Consider the following 22,710-nt stretch of genomic DNA (forward strand, 5'->3'; position numbering starts at 1 on the left):
CACTCCCTACAAAGAAAACGGTCACCCCATCATAATTAAACACCCACAGTGGAAGACAACTGAGAATATTGCCCATTCAATAGGAGTAACAGAGGGCAAGCCCAGGACTGAGCATACACCACTCCTCCTGCTCCCTCATTCACACCCACAGACCCTTGGGGAGCATTCCTTACAAGGAGCCAGATTCAAACAGTAAATTACAGATCATTTAGCAGCTCTGACCTTACCCCCTTTGCTTAAAACCCCCATAGGCTGACACTGAATAAAGCCCAAACTCATGTATTCAACATTTGATGGACAACTTTGCTCCATCCCAGTCTTCTTTTCTTCAGCAAAATTCCTTTAAGCAGTCCACATTATAGTCAAATGGAAATATCTGTCATCTTCTGAACACATTTCTAACTCTCCCACCCTTCTACAGTTTATAACATTACTCTGCCTAATCATTCTGTCCTGACCATCTCTGCTTGCTAGAATACCATGATATCCCCTTCAAGACCGAGCTAAAATAACATCTTCATGAAACTTTCCTAGACTCCTTTACTTGCTGTAGCTAGAAGTGATATTTTCTTGTTTTTCAATCATATTTCATCTTATGGTGTTCATCTGATTTGTATTATTTATATGTATTCCTCCCATCTTCTACTAACTATGGAAAATAAGGACAGGAACCATGGCATTGTCATTGCTGCATCTACCCATGAAACTCGGCATAATATTCTTCATGTAGTGCCTTCCAAATTTAAAATCCTGATTCCTTTGAATGACCAAAAAGAGCTATAAGGTTCTTGGTGACTTTGAAATGACTGTACTTCTTTTGTCAGTTAATAAAATGAATGACCTTTTGGAAATAGCTCTTTAAGGAAGAAGGCAACTTCATCTTCAAAATGTAAAAAAAGAAAAAGATACACTGCCCTCCTGACTGAAGAAAAAGCTTCAAGTTGGTCTGGTTGTGGTAGAATTATGCAAAAGGGGCCTTACCACAGGAGAAGAATACAGGGTGCTAGCAGGGGGTGCAGATGAGGTCACAGGGGTGGGCTCTGCCTTTGGATACATGGTATATGTTGTCTTTTGCCTCTGAAATAAGAGTGGAAAGCAGAGTTTTTCAGAAAAGATTGATGAAGAAACAAGACAAGTGGAAAATTCCTTCTTTTCACCTAACACCTCTACAAGTGAATCCTTGAACCCATGTCAACAAAGCAAGTGAAAATCTGAGGACCTAATTCAGGCAGGGGTTGGATTAACAGTTTCCTTTGTAATCTAGGGGTCCCCCTACCCCACACAGGCTCACTTACTCACCATCCTCTCTTTTTCCTCAGCCTCTGACTGTGACAATGCGATGGCCAGCTGCAGCTCTTCTTCCTCCTGCAGAGCTGTCTCATCTCTCTTGGGAGGCAACTAAGCACAGAGAGAGCTAAGTAAGAGGCTAATCCAGGGAAGAACCATACAAGACCCCTGGGAAAGTGAAAGGAGGAACAGGAGAGCAGGAGGTGGGAACTCTGCTACTTCCCAAGGCCCAGGGCAGGGAGAGGCTGCCAATGAGGAACCTCTATACCTGAGACTGCTGGGACAGAGGGCTAGTCAGGTACTCCGGAGGCAGCTCTGTTGTAGTGTTAGCTTTACCTTCGGCCTTCCTACATGAAAAAGAGCATAAAAGGGGAGTGAGTGATGAAAAATGCTCTTCAAAGTAGCAAAACCACATGGAGTCACCCCTAAAACCAAATTGCCAATTATGTATTTCCTAGGGGTTTTCTAGGTATATTAGATAAGATTAGAAAGGAATGAAAAAGATTCCATAAGACACAATTGGTCTCATTACTTTATAGTCAATTAGAAGTAATAATTAATATCACTTCTTTTAATTTTATATCTTACACCAGTACAGCATTTTACCTCTTTGTTCACATGCTTTTATATACATCTTACTTGTTGACAACAACCTTATAAGGCAGAGAGACAGCATATCCTCAAGTCCATTTTGCAGATGAGGAAATTAAAACTCAAAAAGGCTAAGTGACTTGCTGAAGGGAACAAAGCTAGTATGTGACAGGAACATAAAGCTTTTTATAATACCTTTACTTGAATTAATTTATCTTAAAAAATTTGAGGTATCAGTATCAGATGGCAAACTACAAAATAGTAATCATGAAAACAATTGAGTTCTGAGTAAAAAAAAAAAAGGCAAAGCTACCCAACAGAACAAAGCAGTAGCTTAGTGTTAGATAACCCCAAGACCCAAGGTAATGGGGAAAGGTCTTATGAAAAAAGCTATTAAAGCTATTAAAACTGGATCACTGAGGCAGTTAGGTGGCTCTGTGGACATAGTCAAGCCTGGAGATAGGAAATCCTGGGCTCAAATATGACCTTACACACTTCCTGGTTGTGTGAACACCTGGCACGTCACTTAACCCTTAGCCTCACCACACTTCTGCCCTGGAACCAATGCTGTAATCAATTCTAAGACAGAAGGTACAGGTTTAAAAAAAAACAACTGAATGACATCAGTTTAAAACAACAACAACAAACAAACTGGATGCCAGTATGGCAGAAATTAAAAAATGCTCCAAATGGAGAGTTGACTTAAATATAGAAAGTTACATTATAACTTAGAAAAACAGGAAGGAAATGATCTTTTAACTTCATTGGTAAGGGAAAAGATAATGACTAAACAAGTAATAGAATAACACAAGTTAAATGGAAAATGTTGATTAAAAATCAGGAGGTAAAGAGGTAACTGAAAAATCTTAAAAAACAAAACAATTTATTTATAACCAAACAAGAGATAGAGAACATTTCAAGATGCAAAATGAATAATTTGAATTATATTAAATTTAAAAGGTTTTAAACAAACAAAACCAATATAGCCAAGATTAGAGGGGAAGAAACAAACTGGGAAGAAAATTTTATAACAGATTTCCCTGATAAAAGGTCTCATTTCTCAAACATAAAGAATTAAGTCAAATTTATAAAAAATTCAAGTCATTACTAATTGATCAATGGTCAAAGGCTATGAATACATAATTTTCAGATAAAGAAATCAAAGTTAACAAGTCACATAAAAAACATTTTAAATCTCTCTTGATTAGAGAAATGCAAATTAAAACAATTATAAGGTACCACCTCACACCTATCAGATTGGTTAATATAACAGTAAAGGAAAATAATAAATGTTGGAGGGAATGTGGTAAAATTGGGACACTACCACATTTCTGGTGGAGTTGTGAACTGACACAACCATTCTGAAGGGCAATTTGGAATTATGCCCAAAGGACTAAAAAACAATACCCTTTGATCCAGTAATACTATTATTATTTCTGTATTCCAAAGAGATAAAAAAATGGGAAAGGATCTGTTTGTACAAAAATTTTTATAATTGCTCTTTTTGTGGTGGCAAAGAATTGGAAACTAAAGGGATGTCCTTCAATTGGAGAATGGCTGAACAAATTATGGTATATGATGGTGATGGAATACTATTGTATATATGTATTGAATGATGAACAGGATGATTTTAGAAATGCTGGAAAGACCTACATGAACTGATAGAGTGAAATATGCAGAACCAGGAAAACACTGTACACATAGTAACAGTAATTATTGTGAATGATCGAATTTGATAGACTTGATTACTATCAGTAACACAATGATCCAGAACAATTCTGAGAGATCTATAAAAACAAGCTATCCACGTCCAGAGAAAGAACTGTTGAAGTAGGAATGAAGATCAAAATATATTTTACCATTTGTTTATTTGGAGATATATATATGTGTGTTTGAGGGTTTTGGTTTTATAAAATTATTCACTTACAAAAATGAATACTATGGAAATGTTTTGCATGATAATACATGCATAACCCAGAAAGAATTGCTTGCCAACTCTGGGAGGCAGAAGAGAAAAAGAGAGGGAGACAATTTTAATCATGTAACTTCAGAAAACTTATGTGGAAACTTGTTATTAAAATAAAAGAATAAAATAAAAAATAAATACATATCTTTGATAAAGATCTCATTTCCAAGATATATAAGGCCCCATCTATCAGATTAAGAATTGTTGTAGTGAAAATGTCACCCTTTAAGATTGTTATAATATTAAAACTATGGCCGCCAAGGAATTTACTTTTGAAATTCCTAAAATGAAACACTCAAGTCAGAATGGAGTTTATGGAGGTTTAATCACACTGGGAGTAGGGAAAAGGAGAGGGAGAGGAGAGAGGAGAAAAAGGAAAGGGGTTACTCAACCTCTGACCAAGGCAGAGGGAGATTAGGCCCAAAGGGCCAAGGTAGAAAGGAATCTCCTTGACTCACATGACCGATCTGAAGGGAAGCTGTCCACGGGCCTCCTCCCTGTTCAAGCTCCTAACACCAACTGGCCTCTAGCCCTGTCCACAGGAAGTGAGTGAATTCCAGAGGCTGCTTTCTCCATCACTTCCTGTGCCTCACAAGTGCCAATGGTGGCTCAAGCTTGGCTTAGGACAGCCCAGGTGGGCAGTTAGTTATTTCTGATTTGTCATTGACTAGCACATGCCCGTGTAGTGTGGGTGTGCACAATTTTGGGTGCTAGACCAAGATGGAGATTTTAAAATTCACAGAATGATGCTCAAAAAGAAAAATGGTCAATGGATAGGAATAGGCAATTTTCTAAGGAAGAAATCAATGCTATCAATAATCATATGAAAACATTATCTAAATCACTAAAAATGAGAAAAATACAAATTTAAGTAACTTTTGAGTTTCTAGGGACAATGCAGAATGTTGGAAGGGCTGTGAGAACACAGGTATATATGCCAGTGCAGCCATTCTGGAAAGCAATTCTAAACTATGCCCACAAAGTTGCCATAAGGTACCAATCCATTCTTTAAACTAGTTATAGCACTACTAGGCCTATACCTTCAAAGAAATCAAGGAAAGAAGAAAAGGATCTAAATATATAAAAATATCTATATTAGAGCTTGTTGTAGTCAACCAAAACTTCAAAACTAAGGGATGGTCTTATTGGGAGGAATGAGTTGTTATTTATGAACACCACCACATACTTGCAGAGTATTTTACTCCTGTTCCTAAATAAATTCTGGTACATTAAAGTAATAGATTATTATTGTAGCACAAGAAATGAACAATTTCAGAAGGAATTGAGAAGATCTTTATGAACTGACTCAGAGTGAACAGAATTAGAATAATTTATACAATGAAAACAAATTCAATTTAGCTAAAATTAGAAAGGAAATAGTTAACTGAGGGGAAATTTCTGTAGGCCTGATACTCTCTCCACTGTGCCACTTAGATACCCTGAAGCACATCTTTTTGAAAGTGGTCTCATTTCCCAGATATATTAGGAAATGAAATAAATGTTTAAGAATAAAAGTTATTCAAAGAACTGGAAATTGAGGGAATGCCCATTAACTGGGACAAGCTGTGGTAAATGATTGTGATGGAATACCACTGTGTTATGAGAAATAAGAGTGAAGCTAGATATGAACTGAGCAGAACAAGGAGAACACTGTATACAATAACAGCTATACTGTAAGGATGTTAAAGACTTAGTTACTCTGATCAAGACAATGATCCAAGGCAATTCCAAAGGATCAATGATGAAAAATGCTATTAACCTTCCAGAGAGAGAACTGATAAATTCTGAGAACTGCTTGAAGCATATTTTTGAAAAAGCTTTCATTTTTCTTGTGTGGTGTACCTATGCTTTCTCTTGCAACATGGCTAATAAGGGAAACATGTTTTGCATGACTTTACATTCATAATAGATACCATTTTGCTTGCCTTCTCAAGAATTGAAGGGTGAGGATTGAGAGCCAGGCCTAGAGAAGAAGGGAGGTCCTAGGTTCAAATCTGGCCTCAGACACTTCCCAGCTGTGTGACCCTGGGCAAGTCACTTAACCCCCATTGCCTAGCATTTACCATTTTTCTGCCTTATTTTTATTTTCTGCCAATACTGTAACCAATATACAGTATTGATTCTAAGATGGAAGGTAGGGGCCTTAATAAAAAAATAAATAAAAAAGAATTGAAGAGTGAGAGGGAAGAAGAGAATTTGGACTCAAATTTTTAAAATGAATGCTAAAACATTCTTAGATGTAATTGAGAAATATTTAATAAAATATATTTAAAAAAGAATGAGTCATTCCCTAATTGATAAATGGTCTAAGGATATGAACAGGCAATTCTGAAAGGAAGAAAGTAAGGTTATCTATAGCCATATGAAAAAAATGCTACAAATAAAAAAAATAATTAAAGAAATGAGAAGTAAAGCAATTTAAGTTCCACTTCAGTCAGTCCATAAACATTTGTCAAGTGCTTACTATGTGCTAGTGCTAATCGTTATCATACCCATCATATTAGCACTGACAAAAAAGAAAATAATGAAGATCAGAGGAACTACAGGAAAATGGGTATACTGATGCATAATTGGTGGAGCTATAAATCAGTTTAGCTGTTTTGGAAAGCAATTTGGAACCAAGTACAAAAATTACTAAAGAGTGAATGTCCTTTAACCCAAGTTATACTACTAATGCTAAGCCTATACCACAAAGAAATCAAAGAAGAATATTCTTAGCAGATCTTTCTATAGTAGTAAAAAATTCAAAACCGACAAGGTGCCCATCAATTAAGGAACACTTGAACAAATTGTGATATATGAATGTAATGCAATACTACTCTGTTGTAAAAAATTAGGAAAAAACATGGTATCAGAAAGACAAGGAAAAATTTATGCAAAGTAATAAGGAAGCGAGTAGAACAAGAACAATTTGATATTATCCTGTGATATTAAAATTACAAAAACAAACAATTTTCAGACTTAAGAATGCTTATCACATAAATTACCTATCATGGTTGCAGTCAACTGATAAAAGAATGTGTCTCACCTCATGTTAGAACTGATGGACTAATATATATAAGATAAGAAAAGCATTTCTGGATATGTTCAATGTGGGAATTTGTTTGCTACATTAGGCAAAAATGTACTAAGGGATTTAATTTATCTTTAAAAAAAATCTGCTTAGTTGGAATGAGGAGTTTTGGTGGCATACAGAGGGTCAGATTGAAAAATTTTTAAAGTATCTTTAATCTGGAGAATCAAAAAACAATTTGGGGTAAAGAATTATAAGATCTAGACCTGAAATCTCAAGTCTAACTGTCATTTTGTAGCTAGTACAGGGATCATTGATGAACAAACAGGTAGAACAGGTAATGTGTCCCACCCAAGTCATACTAATAGCACTAAGAATCATTAGAGTCAATCATTAAACTCCCTATGGGACCTAGCCCAGCCACTAAGATTTCCTTCAATTCATCAGCATCACCACAGTTTGTGGCAGTATTGGGATGAGAACCTAAGTGTCTTAACTTCCAGTCTAGGGCTCTCTTTATTATACCACATTGCCTTGAATCTAAGATTTCTGATTTGTACCCAAGGATTCTTTCTGAAAAAGGACAGAATCTCACTGAGTATGTTGTACAAGCACAATCTTACAAACATAATCTTAGACAAGCAAATCTAACTTACATACAGCCAGACATGTCAAGAGAGATAAAGGCAAAGGGCAGCTAAGTGGCTCAGTGGATAGAGAAACAGGTATGAAAACAGGAGGTTTTTGGTTTCTGGAACCAATACTTAGTATCAGTCCTAAGATGGAAGGTAAGGATCCTTTACCTTTTGTCTTAGAATCAATACTCTGTATTGGTTCCAAGGCAGAAGAATGGTTAAGGGCTAGGCAATGGCAGTTAAGATGACTTGCCCATCGACACACAGCTAGGAAGTGTCTGAGGCCAGATTTGAATCCAAGATCCCTTATCACTAGGCTTGACTCTCAATCCACTGAGCTGCCCTGAAGGGGAGGGAGAGAGGGAAGTAGGAATGGAGAGAAGGAGGGATGGGGGTAGGGGTGGGGCAGAGACAGAGCTAAGGAGGGAGGAGCAGGTTGATAAATAGTGATTTTAGGATTGGAATTCTGTTCCAAGAAGAGTCTTGGCCTTCTTAACTATAGTCAATACAGTCAAACCTTGAGTTATGTGGTGTTCTTAAGAACCCAAAGGAAAACACCTTTCTCAGGCAAGTAATAATCTCTGTTCTCAGTTTCCTCACCTCTAAAATGAAATGATTAGATTAAAACTAAGTAAGCTATAAGGTGTCTTCCAGCACTAATATTTTATGATTTTGTTATGTAGGAAATCCAAGTTCTAGGCAAGAATTGACTTTCAAAAATAAAGTCATTATAGCTTACTTGAAAGAAGATATCTGAAAAGATGACACAGAAGAAGGACTCACTTGTTCAGCAGTTCATAGCAGGGCTCACACACACGTACTTCCTTCTCAATGCCAAACTTGGGAATGGTGGAGCACTTAGAGGAACATTTCCCACAAAAGATCTGTCCACATGCCCGGCAGTGATGCTACAAATAAGAAGTGAGGAGGGCATCAGAAATTTGTTTCACTTCCCATCTTACCCAACATAAAAACACAAATTGACCGTTTCCCTCAGCTTAGACCATACTTACTTTACGTGTCATCACCCCAAATTGCACTCTGCATCTGTGACATTCTTCAGCATCAACCCAATCAGGAGCCTGGGAAAGAAAACAGAGCTGGACATTTCATGGGTGACAAATGTAAATGGTACTCTTCCTACACTGACAAATTCAGGTTTGAGTGATAAAATAGCAGCACTGGGTAAAAAAGAGTCTCAACTCCTAATAAAGCAAGGAAAGATTGAATGAAAACTCCAAGGTGTAGGAAGAAATGGTAATTAAATAAGCAAAGGGACTGTTTACTTCTGTCAACTAAAATCAGCATATTAGAAGAGAGGCAGAAACGTTAAAGTCTAAGGGTTGTGTTTGAGACAGGAAAAAAAAAAAGAGGATCCCAAATCAAGGTAACTTTTTTTGGGCAAGGATTGGAAATTCAGGACATCTTGGAGCTTTGAGTAAATTTACATTTAGAGCTTAGACCACACCACCAGTGGCCACAATTTCAAAAGAGTCATTGACTCTGTATGGTTTCCTATCATAATTCTTTACTACATTACTGAAAAAGAGATTAAAACATCTCACATTCTAGCTTTGGACAGCTTTGTGGCATAGTAGACAGAGCATCAGGCTTGGAGTTAGGAAAACATGAATTCAAATCTGGTCTCAGATACTTCTACCTACATGACCCTGAGCAAGTAATTTAATCCAATTTGCCTCAGTTTCCTCATCTGTAAAATGAGATGGAGATGGAAATGGCTAACCATTCCAGCATCTTTGCCAAGAAAACAAGAGGTGTACATTACTAAATAACAACAAATATTCTGGTTATGAATTGGCTATAGCAATTTCTGCATGATTAGAAATTCAAATCTTTGAAGGAAATACCAGATGTAGACACACACAATATTATAAAAAAAAACAAAAAAAAACCACATATAAAAAATTCCAAATTTCAAAAATTTCAAAAGTGAATACTCTCTCAACGTCTCAATAAAGCCCAAAATCTGGATCTGAGAAAACTTACCCTTTCTGCAGCAAACATGGCATCACTCTCCTTGAATTCTGGGAAGACATGACCTGTAGAAATGAGAATATAAATTGTACACACCAAAAAAATTACCCCTCTCTAGTAGTTTTATGAAGCAAAGGCTGGAATTAGAAGTCCTAGGTTTGCAATCTGATTTGTTACATGTGACCCACTGCAAGTCATTTCCCATTCTTGGCCTCTGGCATGATCCCAATGAAAAGGTATGAGTGGTCCTTTGTTTTTTCCTTGTTCTTAGCATAGAAAAGATAAGCTAACTGAAACCTAATTTAATAATTTTATTTATATTTTTAATAATAAATATTTATATGTAATATAAGCACAAAAATCTTAATAAGTTTAGTTTATTTATGATAAATAATATATATTAGTATAATATAAAAACATAATAAATAATAAACTAATCAACAGACCTAATTTAAAGAGTTCAGGATCACCTGCCATCACATTCTAGAAGACACAGATGTCCAAAGAGTTTTCTATGGGTATTAATTAGGTTTTTGAAGTTGCCTATTTTTGAGTGGTACAGTAAATGGAGAATTAGGCCTAGAGTCAGGAAGACCTGAGTTCAGATCCAGCTTCAAATACAATTATCCCTTCCATATCAGGGATCACATTTAGGGGCATGACACCCCTGAAATCTGGAAAATCCTGAGCCCACTTTTTGGCCCTCCCTTCTGTGTAATTAGGATCTGCTCCCCAGAACTCTATATCCCAGCATCCCACTTTAATTCTCACATTATGTCCTTATGTTTTGGAGTTTGTGTATAACCCCACCCCTCTCTCCCTTTTCCCCTGATCAAAGCTGTGGAAGCAGGCTTTTTGGGCAGGTAGGAGAACTTATATGGGTTAATTTTTGTTAGATGATTAAGTTTGAATTTCTATTTCTTTTAATTTTCTTTCTACTTCAAGTGATTATTAATAAATTTTATAAAATACTTGGAGTTATTGGATATTAATTGAAATCTTATACTTCATATCAGAGAAGTATGAATGTTTTTTTCTTTTATCAAGTGTTTATGGTACCTTATTGTAAATTTTGGGTTTAAATATGCATTTCTGAGTTTCTAAACTTTTTCAGTGTCACCTACAGCTTCCAAAAAATTCCCATTTAATTTCTTATGACAACTTGCAATGTATTGAAATTACAATGGGGAAAGACAAGATATGGAAAGGATACTGTATTTACTAGCTATGTGATCTTGGGCAAGTCACTTAATTTCCGTTTGTCTAAATTTTTCCAATGTTAAATGGAGAAAACAATAGTGCCTAACTCAAAGAGTTGATGTGAGGATTAAATAAGATAATGTTTGGAAAAGTGCTTAGCAAAATGTGTGGAATATAGTAGATACTATATAAAATGTTTATTTCCTTCCTTCCTCTTATAATAATTTTTTTTTCCTTCTTCTGGGGTCTAATCCCTGCAAATTCTACCAGACTATTTTTCCTAATACAACTGTCATATCAAAATTGACAGTGACTTAGACATATAATAGATCCTTAATTACCATACCGCTCTTGAACTGCACCTAAATTCAAGGCTTTTCATAAAATGGTCCACGCTACCTGATTTCTTACTACTCATTAATACAGATATTCCTTTTCTTTCACTAGACACTCCTCACAAATACATCATGTTAATTCCCAAATTTCCTTCTCCTCCTAGTGGTCTTAACCTAGAATGTACCCCAACCTCCCAAATTAAAAACCTCTAATTTAACTCTTCCCACATCTCCTGCTACAATTTACCTTCCACCTTCATGATCTGGTAAGTGTCCTGCACTACCTTATACTTGGGCTCATTTCGGAATGCATGAGCCCACGCCTGGATCAGGTAGAGGATTTTGTTACGGACATTTACTTCCACTTGTCTCTGCAGAGAAAAGAGGAGGTTGAGATCAGTGAAGCCAGCTGGAAATGTAGCATGCCAGGGGAAGAAGCTTTAGGTTAGGGAAAGCAGATGAGAAATCCACCACTCTACTTATTTTATTCTGTATCAGTTCATGTAGGTCTTTCCAGCTCTTTCTGAAATCATCCTGTTCATCATTCATTACAGTACAATAGTATTCCATCACCATCATATACCACAATTCATCTAGCCATTCCTCAATTAAGGGATATCCCTTTAGTTTCCAGTTCTTTGCCACCACAAAAAGAACAGCTACAAATATTTTTGTACAAACAGGTTCTTTCTCAATTAAAAAAAATTTTTCTTTGGAATATAGACCTAATAGTGGTATTATTGGATCAAAGGATATTCTTTTATAGCTCTTTGGGCATAATTCCAAATTGTCCTCCAGAATGTTTGGATCAGTTCACAACTCCAGCAGTAATGCATTAGTGTTCCAATTTTGCCATATCCCCTCCAACATTTATCATTTTCCTTTATTGTCATATTGGCCAATCTGATAGGTGTGAGGTGGTACCTCAGAGTTGTTTTAATTTGCATTTCTTTAATCAATAGGAAATCTACCACTCTAAAGAAATGCAACTCGACAAATCAGGAAAAGGGGAAAGAAGATGTTCCCTAAGAGTCTGGCTTATGAATCTATAAAAAGAAGTATCCAAATCTTACCCAAATAGTAGGACAATTCTCAAATTGCAATTCTTCAATGCCATTTCAGTTAATTATAAAACTTCCTATGGGACCCTACCTAGCCATTAATATTTCCCTCAATTCATCAGCTTTATTACAATCTTTTACCACTTCAGACTTCTAACACCTAGTTCTTCAACTCAAATTAAGCTTTGCATTAGTGAAACCCTGAACCTCCAATGTTGAGCTGCCAGCTGCAAGGAGAGAGGATCAACAGCCTTTCACAAACTGGGGTGTTTAAGAAGCTGCAGTAGCTTAGTTCAGCAGTACTTCCTTCTACTTTCCTCCATACACAGCCAGTCTTGCACAGAGGTTTTGCCATCATCAGCTGATCCTGGCATCATCACTGCATACCACATGACCAGCTGTTCTGGAAACTCCCTCAGGAAACAGAGCAAGTGCCAAGTGCTGAAAGCTCCGATTTCAACCAGGTCACAGCACAGCCAAATCTTCAGTCTCTATATCTATTGAGACTAAAGGTATCTACCTGTAGCTCTAAGTTCTGGAGAGATAAAGAAGCAGAGGGAATGGCTTCAGGGATGGACCACAAGGAACCTCAACTTGGGCTTCAATCTCTCAAACTCTTATCTCAGTAAGAAAACCCTCCATATGCCACTAGATGGCATTTCAGTTTAGTGATAACTCATGAGGCAAAGGGAATACTCAGATGATTAGCTCCTAAGGTCAAGTCATGGTTTCCTTCAGTTCATTGAGACAAATAAGAACCTGATAATAGCAAAGATGCCGAAAGCAGTATCATTCTAAATCTGTAATTTTAAATATAAGTAGCAAATGCTCAGTTCTGGACAACAGGTTCCTAACTGTTCTTCCTAACCAAGTCTCTCTACCCAGATGTCAAGCTGACAGTCCTAAAAAACAGATACAACTATGTCATTCTCTTAATTAAAAAATTGTTCAGGGCTTTCCATTGCCTCTAGGACAGGGGTCCTTGACCTTTTTTTTTGTCATAGACTCCTTCCTAGAATTTTTTTTAAATGCATGAAATACATAGGATTACAAAGAAATCAATAATATACACTGAAAAGCAATTATCAAAATATTGTTTAAAAGTTTGTTAAGGACCAGGTTAATAACTCCTCTGCTTTTCTAATCTTATTTTATGACTCTGTTCTAGCTAAACTGTCCTGCCAGCTGTTTCATGAACATACCATCTCCTATCTCTGTGATTCTGTACAGATGAACCCAGTCTACAATGTTTTTCTTTCTCACTAACCCTGACAAAAACCTACACAATAGGTACTCAGTACATGTTAACTGAATTGAAGGAGTTCAGCACCCACCAGTTTATGTTAGCATGCTTGAAACACTCCTGGCACTCACCTCTGAGTTGAAGGCTAGGAATCATTCACAAAAAGTAAAATCTATTGCAAATAACCAGATTAGCTATGTCACTATGCAGTATGGGACGCGCTCTCTATCCTCCACTCCAGACAGAAATTATCATCAGGAGTAGAGTCCTTGTCTATAAGAATAGTTATCAGGTTAGCCTGCTAGACATTTGGCAACAAAGATTTTCAGAAAAAGGAACAACCTTCAGATATTGTCAATAGGGCATTTGTTTTGCAGAGATTTTTTCTTTCAAGGAAGATCTTACCTTGAGCAACTCTTTCAGCTCTTCCATTGTTTGCTTGTTAGCAACCTCATCATGAACTGTCTGACCACAGTTCTTGACAACAGATTCCATAACCTATCAAGGGGAAGAAAAACCAAAGATGGGAAGGAAATATTCCATTAAGACAAAAACTACAAAATTTCTCCCCTACAGGTTCAGTGGCTTGGAAGGCAAACTCCCACCAGTCCTTTCTCCTTACATCTTTGAGAAGCCAAAAATAGTAATTTCATTCTTTTCGATTAGGCAGCCATACAAAGTCTGCAAGAATTCCCACTAATTTCTTATAGTACTAGCAAGAAAATACACATGAATCAATTAATAAGTATTTATTACTAGAAACAGGTCTGTTATTTACAAGTTACAGTCAGAGAAAGCAAGGCAAGAAAATAATTTCTCCCTCCTGTAGCTCATAAAGTAAGGGGCATTGCTAAGAATCTGAGCTCAGGAATTCTTTTAGGCCAGCTCAGTGCTCAAGAGAAAATTCTGCTTTACGCTAGGTGCCTCCCAGAGTCAATGAAGCAGATGAAAAGCTTTACTCATCTCTGTGCCTTCCAAAAGATAGAGATGTGGTAGAATGTAGAATGTGGTAAAAGCATGGGTCAGACTTCATTGAGATATACTGGTTTCTAATTACCTCTAGGGCATAAAGGGCCACATGTGGATTCTTGTCATTGACTTTTTTCTTGATGGAACTTACAGCATATTTTGCTCTGAAAGGAAAGGACAGAAATGAGAAAAACACATCCTTAGCAACTAAAGAAAACTGCAACACAAGCCTAAGCACATTTATCTACCTAGTCCTTAAAGAGGCCAAGAATTCAGCAACTACATAATTTTCAACATGTTGATAAAAATCAGAAGAATCAAATGTAATTGTCCCAATATCTTAATTGTAACAGCACAGCAAAGCAGGAAATTTTTTAAAAAATAAGCAATATTGATGTCTTTGTTTTTATAAGTCATTTCTGGATATAAATGACAACTTGCCAAACTCCAGAACTGAACCTTCCCCTAAAACAAAGCAAAAAAACCTATAATGTCTCTGAAAAAGTATGTAATATTCTATCTGTATAGTCTTTTGTGCAGGGTTCATTATCTGTTTTCTGGGACCAAAACTGGTTATTATAATTAGAAGGAATATTTTCTTTTATGATATTGTAGTCAATTAATAAACATTTATGCTAAAAACTGGGGATACAAAAAGAGGCAAGATAGTCTCTGCCCTCAAGGAGTTTACACTCTAAAGGGGAATAACAAGTGAACAAATACATTCAAGGTAAACTATAAACAGGATAAATAGGAAATAATTAACAGAGAGAAGGCACTATAACTAAGAGGGATGGAGAAGGTGACTGTAGAAGGTTAGATTTTGTTGTTCGGTCAACATATGCCAAAGGTAGAATTTATTCAAGATCTCAGGCAGTCCAGCAGTAGCAGAGAAGTCTGTCTGCCCCTTCTCCTAGACTCTTCTCCTTTTACTTTTTAAAGGATTTTTGGGCAGTGAGGGGTGGAGGAGGCTGTAATATAGCTGAGAAGCAGGAGCAGGGAGAGAGAGCACATAATTGTATGAAGTAGGTGTTAACTTAAATCTCTGGTTTCAGCTATCTATGGTAAGTCTTGGAAGGTATTACACCCCCCCCCCCCCCCAGATATAGGGGTCCTACTGTAGTAGTAATTATTGCTGTTCAGTCATTTTAGTTGCATCCAACTTCATGACACCATTTAGGGTTTTCTTTGCAAAGATGCTGATTGGTTTGCCCTTTTATTCTCCAGCTCATTTTACAGACGAAGAAACTGTGGCAAATAAGGTTAAGTGACTTGCCCAGGGTCACATAACCAGTAAGTATCTGAGGCCAGACTTCGAACTCAGGTTTTCCTGAATCTATGCCCAATACGCTCATCTACTGCAACATCTAGCTGCCTTGGATTTTAGTTGGGATTTAAAGGAAGCCAGGGATGTCAGTAGTTGAGGGAGTTAAAGTTGAGGGGAGAGCATTCCAAGTATACGGGACATTCATAGAAAATGCCTAGAGCCAAGAACTAGTATTTTGTCTATGGAACAGCTAGGAGGCCAGTGTCACAGAGTTCATAGCCGGAAGAAAGATGTAAGAAGACTGGAAACATGGAGGGGGCTAGGCTATGAAGAGCTTTGAAAGCCAAACAAGAGTATTTTATATTTGCGCCTGGAGGTGAAAGGGAGCCATTAGAATTTAAAGAGTCAGATCTGTGCTTTAAGAAAACCATGCTGGAAGTTGAATGGAAGATGGACTTATTTACTTACTCTAGTAAGGGGAAACTTGAGGCAGGCAAATCCATGACCCGGCTGTTCAGGTGGGAGATGGCAAAATCCTGCACTGGAGTGGTGACAATATCAGAGGAGAGAAGGAAATTGACCCATCTCAGCAAGAGCTTGGCTATGGGTGGAGGAGGGGGACAGGGAGAAGGGGTGAGAGACAGTGAAAGTCCAGGATAACTTCTAGGTTTCAAGCCTGAGGAATTAGGAGGATGGTGTACTCTAAAGTAGTACAGAAAGTAGCAGTGGGATAAGAGTTTAGAAGAAAAGTTAATGAGCTCAATTTTGTGACCACTGTACATTCAATTGAAGATGTTTAAAAGGCAGTTGGAGATGTGAGATTGGAGGTCAGCAGGGAATTTAGGGCAGGATAGATAGATTTGAGAATTATTGGCATAGAGATGGCAATTAAATCCATAGGAGCTGATGAAATCAAGTGAAATAGTATACAGGGAAAAGAGAAGTGGACTCGGAACATAACCCTGAGGGACATCTAGGGTTAGAGGGGGTGATTTGGAGGATACTGAAAAGAAAACAAAGTGGTCAGACAGGTAAGAGAACCAGGAGAGGAGTAGGAGAGAGTGATCAATTTGTCAAAGGCTGCAATGAGGTCAAAGAGAATGAGGATTGAGAAATGGCCATTGGATTTGGCAACTAAGAGATCATTAGAACTTTAGAGAGAGTGTTTTCAGTAGAATAAATCAGAAGCTGGATTGTAATGGATTAAGAAGAGAGGGAGAGAAGACAAAGTGGCAGAAGAGAGCCTATAGGCTGATAATGGAGATAGACCTGGGCATGTTTGTAAACAGTAGAAAATGACTCAGTGAGAGAGAGAGATTGAAAATAAGTAAGAGTAGAGATGACAAGAGGGGGCAATCTTTTGGAAGAGATAAGATGGGATGGAATCATTTGTATGGGTAGGACCGGTTAGTTTTGGAAAGGAATAAGGCCAATTCATCATGTGAGTCAGGAATGATGGAAGACCAGTGGCAAAAGGCATCTGAATGATGAGGAAAATGGGAAAAGAGGAAGTTCCCAGTGAATAGTCTCAATTTTTACTGTAAATAAAAGACAAAGTTTTCAGCTGAGAGAATGAGGAAAAGGGAACCATGAGAAGTTTGAAACGAATGAAGAAGTTTGGAAAGAGCCACTGAGGAAAAGTGAGCTGATGAGGGAGTCATTGTACCATTGTAGCTGTGCATGCCATTCTACTTCTGCTTATTTCACTATGCTCCAGTTCATAAGTCTCCCCATTTTGCTCCGAGTTCCTTATCTTTCTCCTAGAAGCAGCCACCTACACCTACTGCCTCTACTTCTCTTAGTTATTCCTTGACCAGTTTCTGTCCTCATCAACAAAAGGAAATTGCTCTCTCCACTAGCAATGACCTCTTTTTTTTTTTTTGAGTTTGAAAAGTCCTTTATATGTGTCATCACTTTGATCTCGAAAAAACCCAATGAGGTATATGAGTATTAAGAAGAAACTGAGGTTTGGTGAGTTTAATTGACTTTCCAATGTCTCCATTTCTTTCTTTCTTTTTTTAAAAAATTAAATCTTTTTTTTTTTTAATTTGACTCTTTAAGTGGCCTCTTAGGTGTTATGATCTGATAGTCTTGATTTGTCTTTTTCATCTGAAACTAGGGACCACCTTCTCCTGAACACTCTTCCCTGAGTTTTTATGATACTACTTTTTCTTGGTTCTTCTATCTCTTTTGCAACTTCATTGGTTTTATGCTTCCTAAGGGTGGGTATACACCAAAGTTCTGCACTAAGATGTCTCTTCTTTCTCTACACTCTTACTTGGTGACTTCATCAGCTCCCAAGGGTCTAATTATTATTTCAATGCACAGGACTCCCAAACCCATGCATCTTTAACTGCTTTTCGGACATCTTGGAATGGGATGTCCACAGGCATCTCAAACCCAGTATGTTCAAATAAAACCCTTCTGAGCTTCCCTATTTCTTTTGAGGGCAGCAACCTCCTTCCACGCTCTCATTGAAATCTTGAATCCCCATTCTCCCTCACTCTACATATACAATCAGGGATCAAATCTTGCCATTTCTATTTCTATAACACCTCGGTTTTTTTTTTTAAGCCCTTACCTTCCATCTTGTAGTCAATACTGTGTATTGGCTCCAAGGCTGAAGAGTGGTAAGGACTAGGCAATGGGAGTTAAATGACTTGTCCAGGGTCACACAGCTGGGAAATGTCTGAGGCCAGATTTGAACCTAGGACCTCCTATCTCTAGGCCTGACTCTCAATCCACTGAGCTACCCAGCTGCCCCCATAACACCTCATGAAATTGTGTCTTTCTCATTACTCACATACCTCTTGCCTAAATTATTGCAAGTCCTCTAATCAGTCTCAAGTCTTTTCCCTATTCCAAAACATCCTCCACAGAGCTGCCAAGGTGATCTTGCATAACTGTAGGTCTTATCCTGTCACTAACTACCCTCCTCAACAAACTCAAGTGGTTCCCTATCACTTTTAGTATAAAATATTAACTCTTCTGATTGGCTTTTAAAGCCTTTAACAAGTTAGCGCAACCAACCTTGCTAGCTTAATTAACCAGTCTAGCCAAACTAGCCTTCCTGTTCTCCACATGACTCTCCGCTTCTCATCCTTGTGATGATGCACTGGCCATCTGCCATGGCTGGAATGCACTCTCTCCTCAGATTCACTTTGCAGAAATCTCTTATTTCTTTCAAGATTCAGCTCAAGTGCCACCTTCTACATAAAGCCTTTCCCAATTCCTCAACTTATAGTGTCATTCCTTCCCTAAACTATCTTCTACAATTCTGTACATCTATATGTACACATTGCCTTCCCTTCCGATGGAAACTCTTTGAAGGTAGAGGGGCTGTTTCACTTTTGTCTTGTATCCCTGGCACCTAGAACAGTGTTTGGAACAAAGCAAGTCCTTAATAAATGTTTGTTATTTTACATGTACAATAATATTTCATTATATTCACAAATCATAATGTGTTGTGATAATCTATTGTCCAGTGGATGGTCACTTGCCTTATATTTGGTTCTATGTTTCTTCAAAAAATCGTTGCTGTGAGTATTTTGGTGCATGTTAGACCTTTTGTGGTATATTTCTAAAAATGGAATTCCTAGGTCAAAGATATTCTTGGATAATTCCAGATTGTTTTCCTCTAACATGGACTATTTCCCTTTTCATCTCTGTTAGTTTGTCAGGGGTAAGATAAGACCTCAGAGATGTTTTTAATTTGTACTTTTCTATAACAATTTAGAATACATTTTCATTATTGTTAAGAATTTGCAACTCTTAAAAAATTATTACAGCTTTAGTTTCATATCCTGTCCAGCCAGCTTCCTAAACCATCTCAATGCCCTACCTGGACTAGCACCCCTACATCAGACCTAAGACCTAGACTAGGTCACTTAAAAACACATGGCCCAGTTCCAGGGAAAGTTGTCATTGAAAACTAGGGCATTTTCTCTATAGGTTGGCCCTTTACAGCAGAGCATGCTTTAGCTTCATAGCCCATGTTAACCTCACAGATTATCTCATCATCTGGCCCCTTTCAACTTTCTACTTCCTTAAAACAATTGTCATCATCTATTAGACTGTAAGTACCTCGTGGGCAGGGACTTTGTCTCTTACTTTAAAAAATGTTTGTATCTCAACCCTTATCATAGTTCTTGGCACATAGTAAGCATTTAATAAAATGTTGTTTGCTCATTTTTATATACTTTGACTACTTATCAGGTGGGGAATAACTTTTGGTCTTATATATTTGTCAATGGATTAGTACTTAGATAGCAGGTTTATCAGTGATTTTTAAAACATTTTTTTTCTCTTACTGGTTTATTTTATTCTAGCAGCATTTTTTTTTAAATACAGAAAGCTTTTTAATTTCATATACTTGAAATTTTGTGTTTTATGACCAAGCCCCTGATTTTTCAGATGAAACATTTCATACTAGGCAAAGCTTCTTGGGAAAAATCTAGACACATAGTCCTAGACTACAAGTCAGGTCCAATTTAGTCAGAACTTGGACTGGGATAAGCAACCTGTGTGTCAGCCCAGGCTGGTAGACACCATTCTGAGAAGCAGCACCTCCAAAGTGATGAAATTTAGAGAAGAAACATCTACAATAAAAATAAACATTGATCACTTACTGAGTATCTCCCTGACGGATCATGTCACAGATCTGAAGGATAGACTCCCAATCTGTCTCTAGCAAGAGTTGACTGGTAGCTTTGTCTGCAAGGAAGAAATGTACCCATTAAATGAATTCACTTTAATTTACTGGGATTCAAGCAAATGCCTAGCCACAAGATCAAAAACTGCCTTCTGACTTTTGATAACTTTTAACATCTTCAATATAAGTCTAAATCCTAAAAAATGGAGAAAGTTTTACCTGTTTCACAGAGAAGAAAATGTCCAAAGAGAAAGGAAAAAATTTGTTCAAGTATGATAATTTTATCAAGGAAGATAACTCTTTGAGCTATCCACTTATTCAGATGTTCAATTTACTCAATTAGAACATAGATTTAAGACAAAAGAACTGATATTGCAAATTCCTGATTGTCTAATCTAAAGTAGTCTATGTGATTGGGGTTATTAATTAATATAAATATTAATTAATATCACATTATATGATATATAACCTAATATTTTTATTTTAAGATACTGGTTCAAGGGGAAACAACAATACCTTGCTGCTTTTAACAGTATCACTTTCCCTGGGGATACATAAAGTGATATAATAAACCTTTTTCATTTTTGATACTGAATAGATAGTTAAGATGTAAGGCACTTTTTGAAAGATGGAAAATGTTGGTCACCTAACTAAAAGCAGAATCACTTTAAATGGTTGATACAATATAGACTTAGTTTATTTACTTAGGTACTAAGAAAGATTTATAATCCCCTCTAAAATAGTATACAAAACAAAAGAAGTAACTATCATGTGGCTGTTTGTTAGAAGCACTTATCTCTACCAAAAAACACACCCTTGTTGGCTAGGAAAATAATCATAGGAACAAAATTTTTGAGCTAGGTTACTTTGAACTCAGAGATTATAGTCTAATCCCTTCATTTTTTACAGATGAGGAAACTGAGGCTGAGAGATTCAATGATTTGTCCAAGGTCACACGAGATAGTATCAGAAATAAGATTTGAATCTAGATCCTCTAATTCTTCAAATCTGATGTTTTTCTATAGTATCATACTTGTGCTATTTTCTAAGAAAACACTATACTCTCCCAACCATTTTTGCCTCCTGAAAATTTACAATTGTAAGTTATAAAGCAAATTATATTAGTTGAATTCCTATTATTAAAAGAGAGGAAATATCTCTCTTCCATTTAGGCAAAAGGTCAGAAGGTTTCCTGGATTTGCAATCCCAATCTGTTATGCAAAGGTTAGGAAGGGCTCGGACTAAAAAAAGGTTTTTTTGTTTTCTGAAGATGGCGGCAGTAGAGCCCTGGCAGATCCCAGGAAGAAAACTGGTTCCACCGCTTGAGGAGGGGATCAGATCAGAGAATTTCATCAGAACCTAGACCTCTGGGGCAAACTATACTTTCCTGTGAAAAAGATATTTTCAAACCTGACTTTGGTCACTGACCCTCATGAAAGAGGTCTTCTGACTTCTGACCCAACCTGTCAGCTGCTAGTTCCTTAAGTAAGGGGACTCTATATTTTTTTTTCCTGAGGGACATGTGATAAACTACCTAACAGAATGCAGTCTCTAGAGCATCAATACTAGTATTTCCTTCTTTGAGTGCCCACTCATGCTTTCAAATCCCTAAGTTCCTGGCAATTAATTTTCACAAGACTACTAAAAATAATTGATGCTTTAAAGCTCCCCATGTGAAACGAAACCTTAAGGGAATACAACAAACTGTACCCAATTGTAGGGAAGGAAAATTGGGGAAGAGATTAAAGAATATAATGTCCCAGCAAGGGGGAGGAAAGAAAATGGGGGATCTTCATGCCTTTCACACCAATTCCCAAAAGGACAAGGCGACACTGACGGCGGCGTCCCCTCCCAGATCTAAGGCACAAGCCCATAAAAAAGTGGGAAGAAATGAGGAGGGTAGAGGCAGGCAGTAGATGGGGGGATGGGGTGGGGGCGGGACGATAGGGAAAGGCTTGGGAGGTGGCGAGGAGAGACCCCCCCCACGCCTGACCCCTCCCTTTCGTTTCTCCACGCTCCCCCAGGGGCCCGACTGACTCAGCGCCCCGGGATTGAGGAACCGCCTGGAAGGCGAAACGGGGCGGCGAGGCCCTCTAGACTGTATGAGGCAGGCCCGGGCTGCCCCAGAGCCACGCTGGAGAGGAGGGGGGTGGGGGAAGCTGTCCGTCTGGGGGCACGTTACCTAGGAGACGCTCGAAGGTGCCGCTACCTCTCCCCATGGCGACCTCAGACCCAACCCCGCAGCCACAGACGCTCTCCCAACTCGGAGCAGGCGCGCCCCCCGGCTTCCGCTTCCGCCTTGGGCTGTTTCCACAGGAGCGCGCACGTCACGGAGAGAGCGACCGACAGACCGACGGACGGCGACTGAACCTGGGAGAAGGCTCTGGAATCTCGGGAATAGGAGCTTCCGGGGATCAAGGGACTAGAGGAGACGTTCCATCGAAGCAAAACGAGAAGCTTGCGTATTGGACGTCCTGCCGCGATGATCGGTGGTAGG

General features: G+C 37.9%; 1 protein-coding gene across 4 annotated transcripts in view; it reads right to left on the bottom strand.

Moving 5' to 3' along the window:
- Positions 1-22,529, bottom strand: part of HGS (hepatocyte growth factor-regulated tyrosine kinase substrate) — a 28,434-nt gene extending 5,905 nt beyond the window's left edge. For all 4 annotated transcript variants that reach the window (XM_007482864.3, XM_007482863.3, XM_007482862.3 and 1 more), the window contains exons 1-11: positions 22,396-22,529; positions 20,191-20,275; positions 14,384-14,459; positions 13,732-13,824; positions 11,270-11,393; positions 9,500-9,552; positions 8,506-8,574; positions 8,276-8,400; positions 1,556-1,634; positions 1,300-1,398; positions 982-1,077 (exon numbers count right to left, since the gene is read on the bottom strand). In XM_007482864.3, coding sequence (XP_007482926.1) covers positions 982-1,077; positions 1,300-1,398; positions 1,556-1,634; positions 8,276-8,400; positions 8,506-8,574; positions 9,500-9,552; positions 11,270-11,393; positions 13,732-13,824; positions 14,384-14,459; positions 20,191-20,275; positions 22,396-22,432 — 936 coding nt within the window. In that variant the 5' untranslated portion in view covers positions 22,433-22,529. The remainder of the gene's footprint in view (positions 1-981; positions 1,078-1,299; positions 1,399-1,555; positions 1,635-8,275; positions 8,401-8,505; positions 8,575-9,499; positions 9,553-11,269; positions 11,394-13,731; positions 13,825-14,383; positions 14,460-20,190; positions 20,276-22,395) is intronic.
- Positions 22,530-22,710: the final 181 nt, after the last annotated feature.

This window comes from Monodelphis domestica, chromosome 2 (assembly GCF_027887165.1).
Source record: "Monodelphis domestica isolate mMonDom1 chromosome 2, mMonDom1.pri, whole genome shotgun sequence".
In the NCBI taxonomy this organism is placed as follows: Eukaryota; Metazoa; Chordata; class Mammalia; order Didelphimorphia; family Didelphidae; genus Monodelphis; species Monodelphis domestica.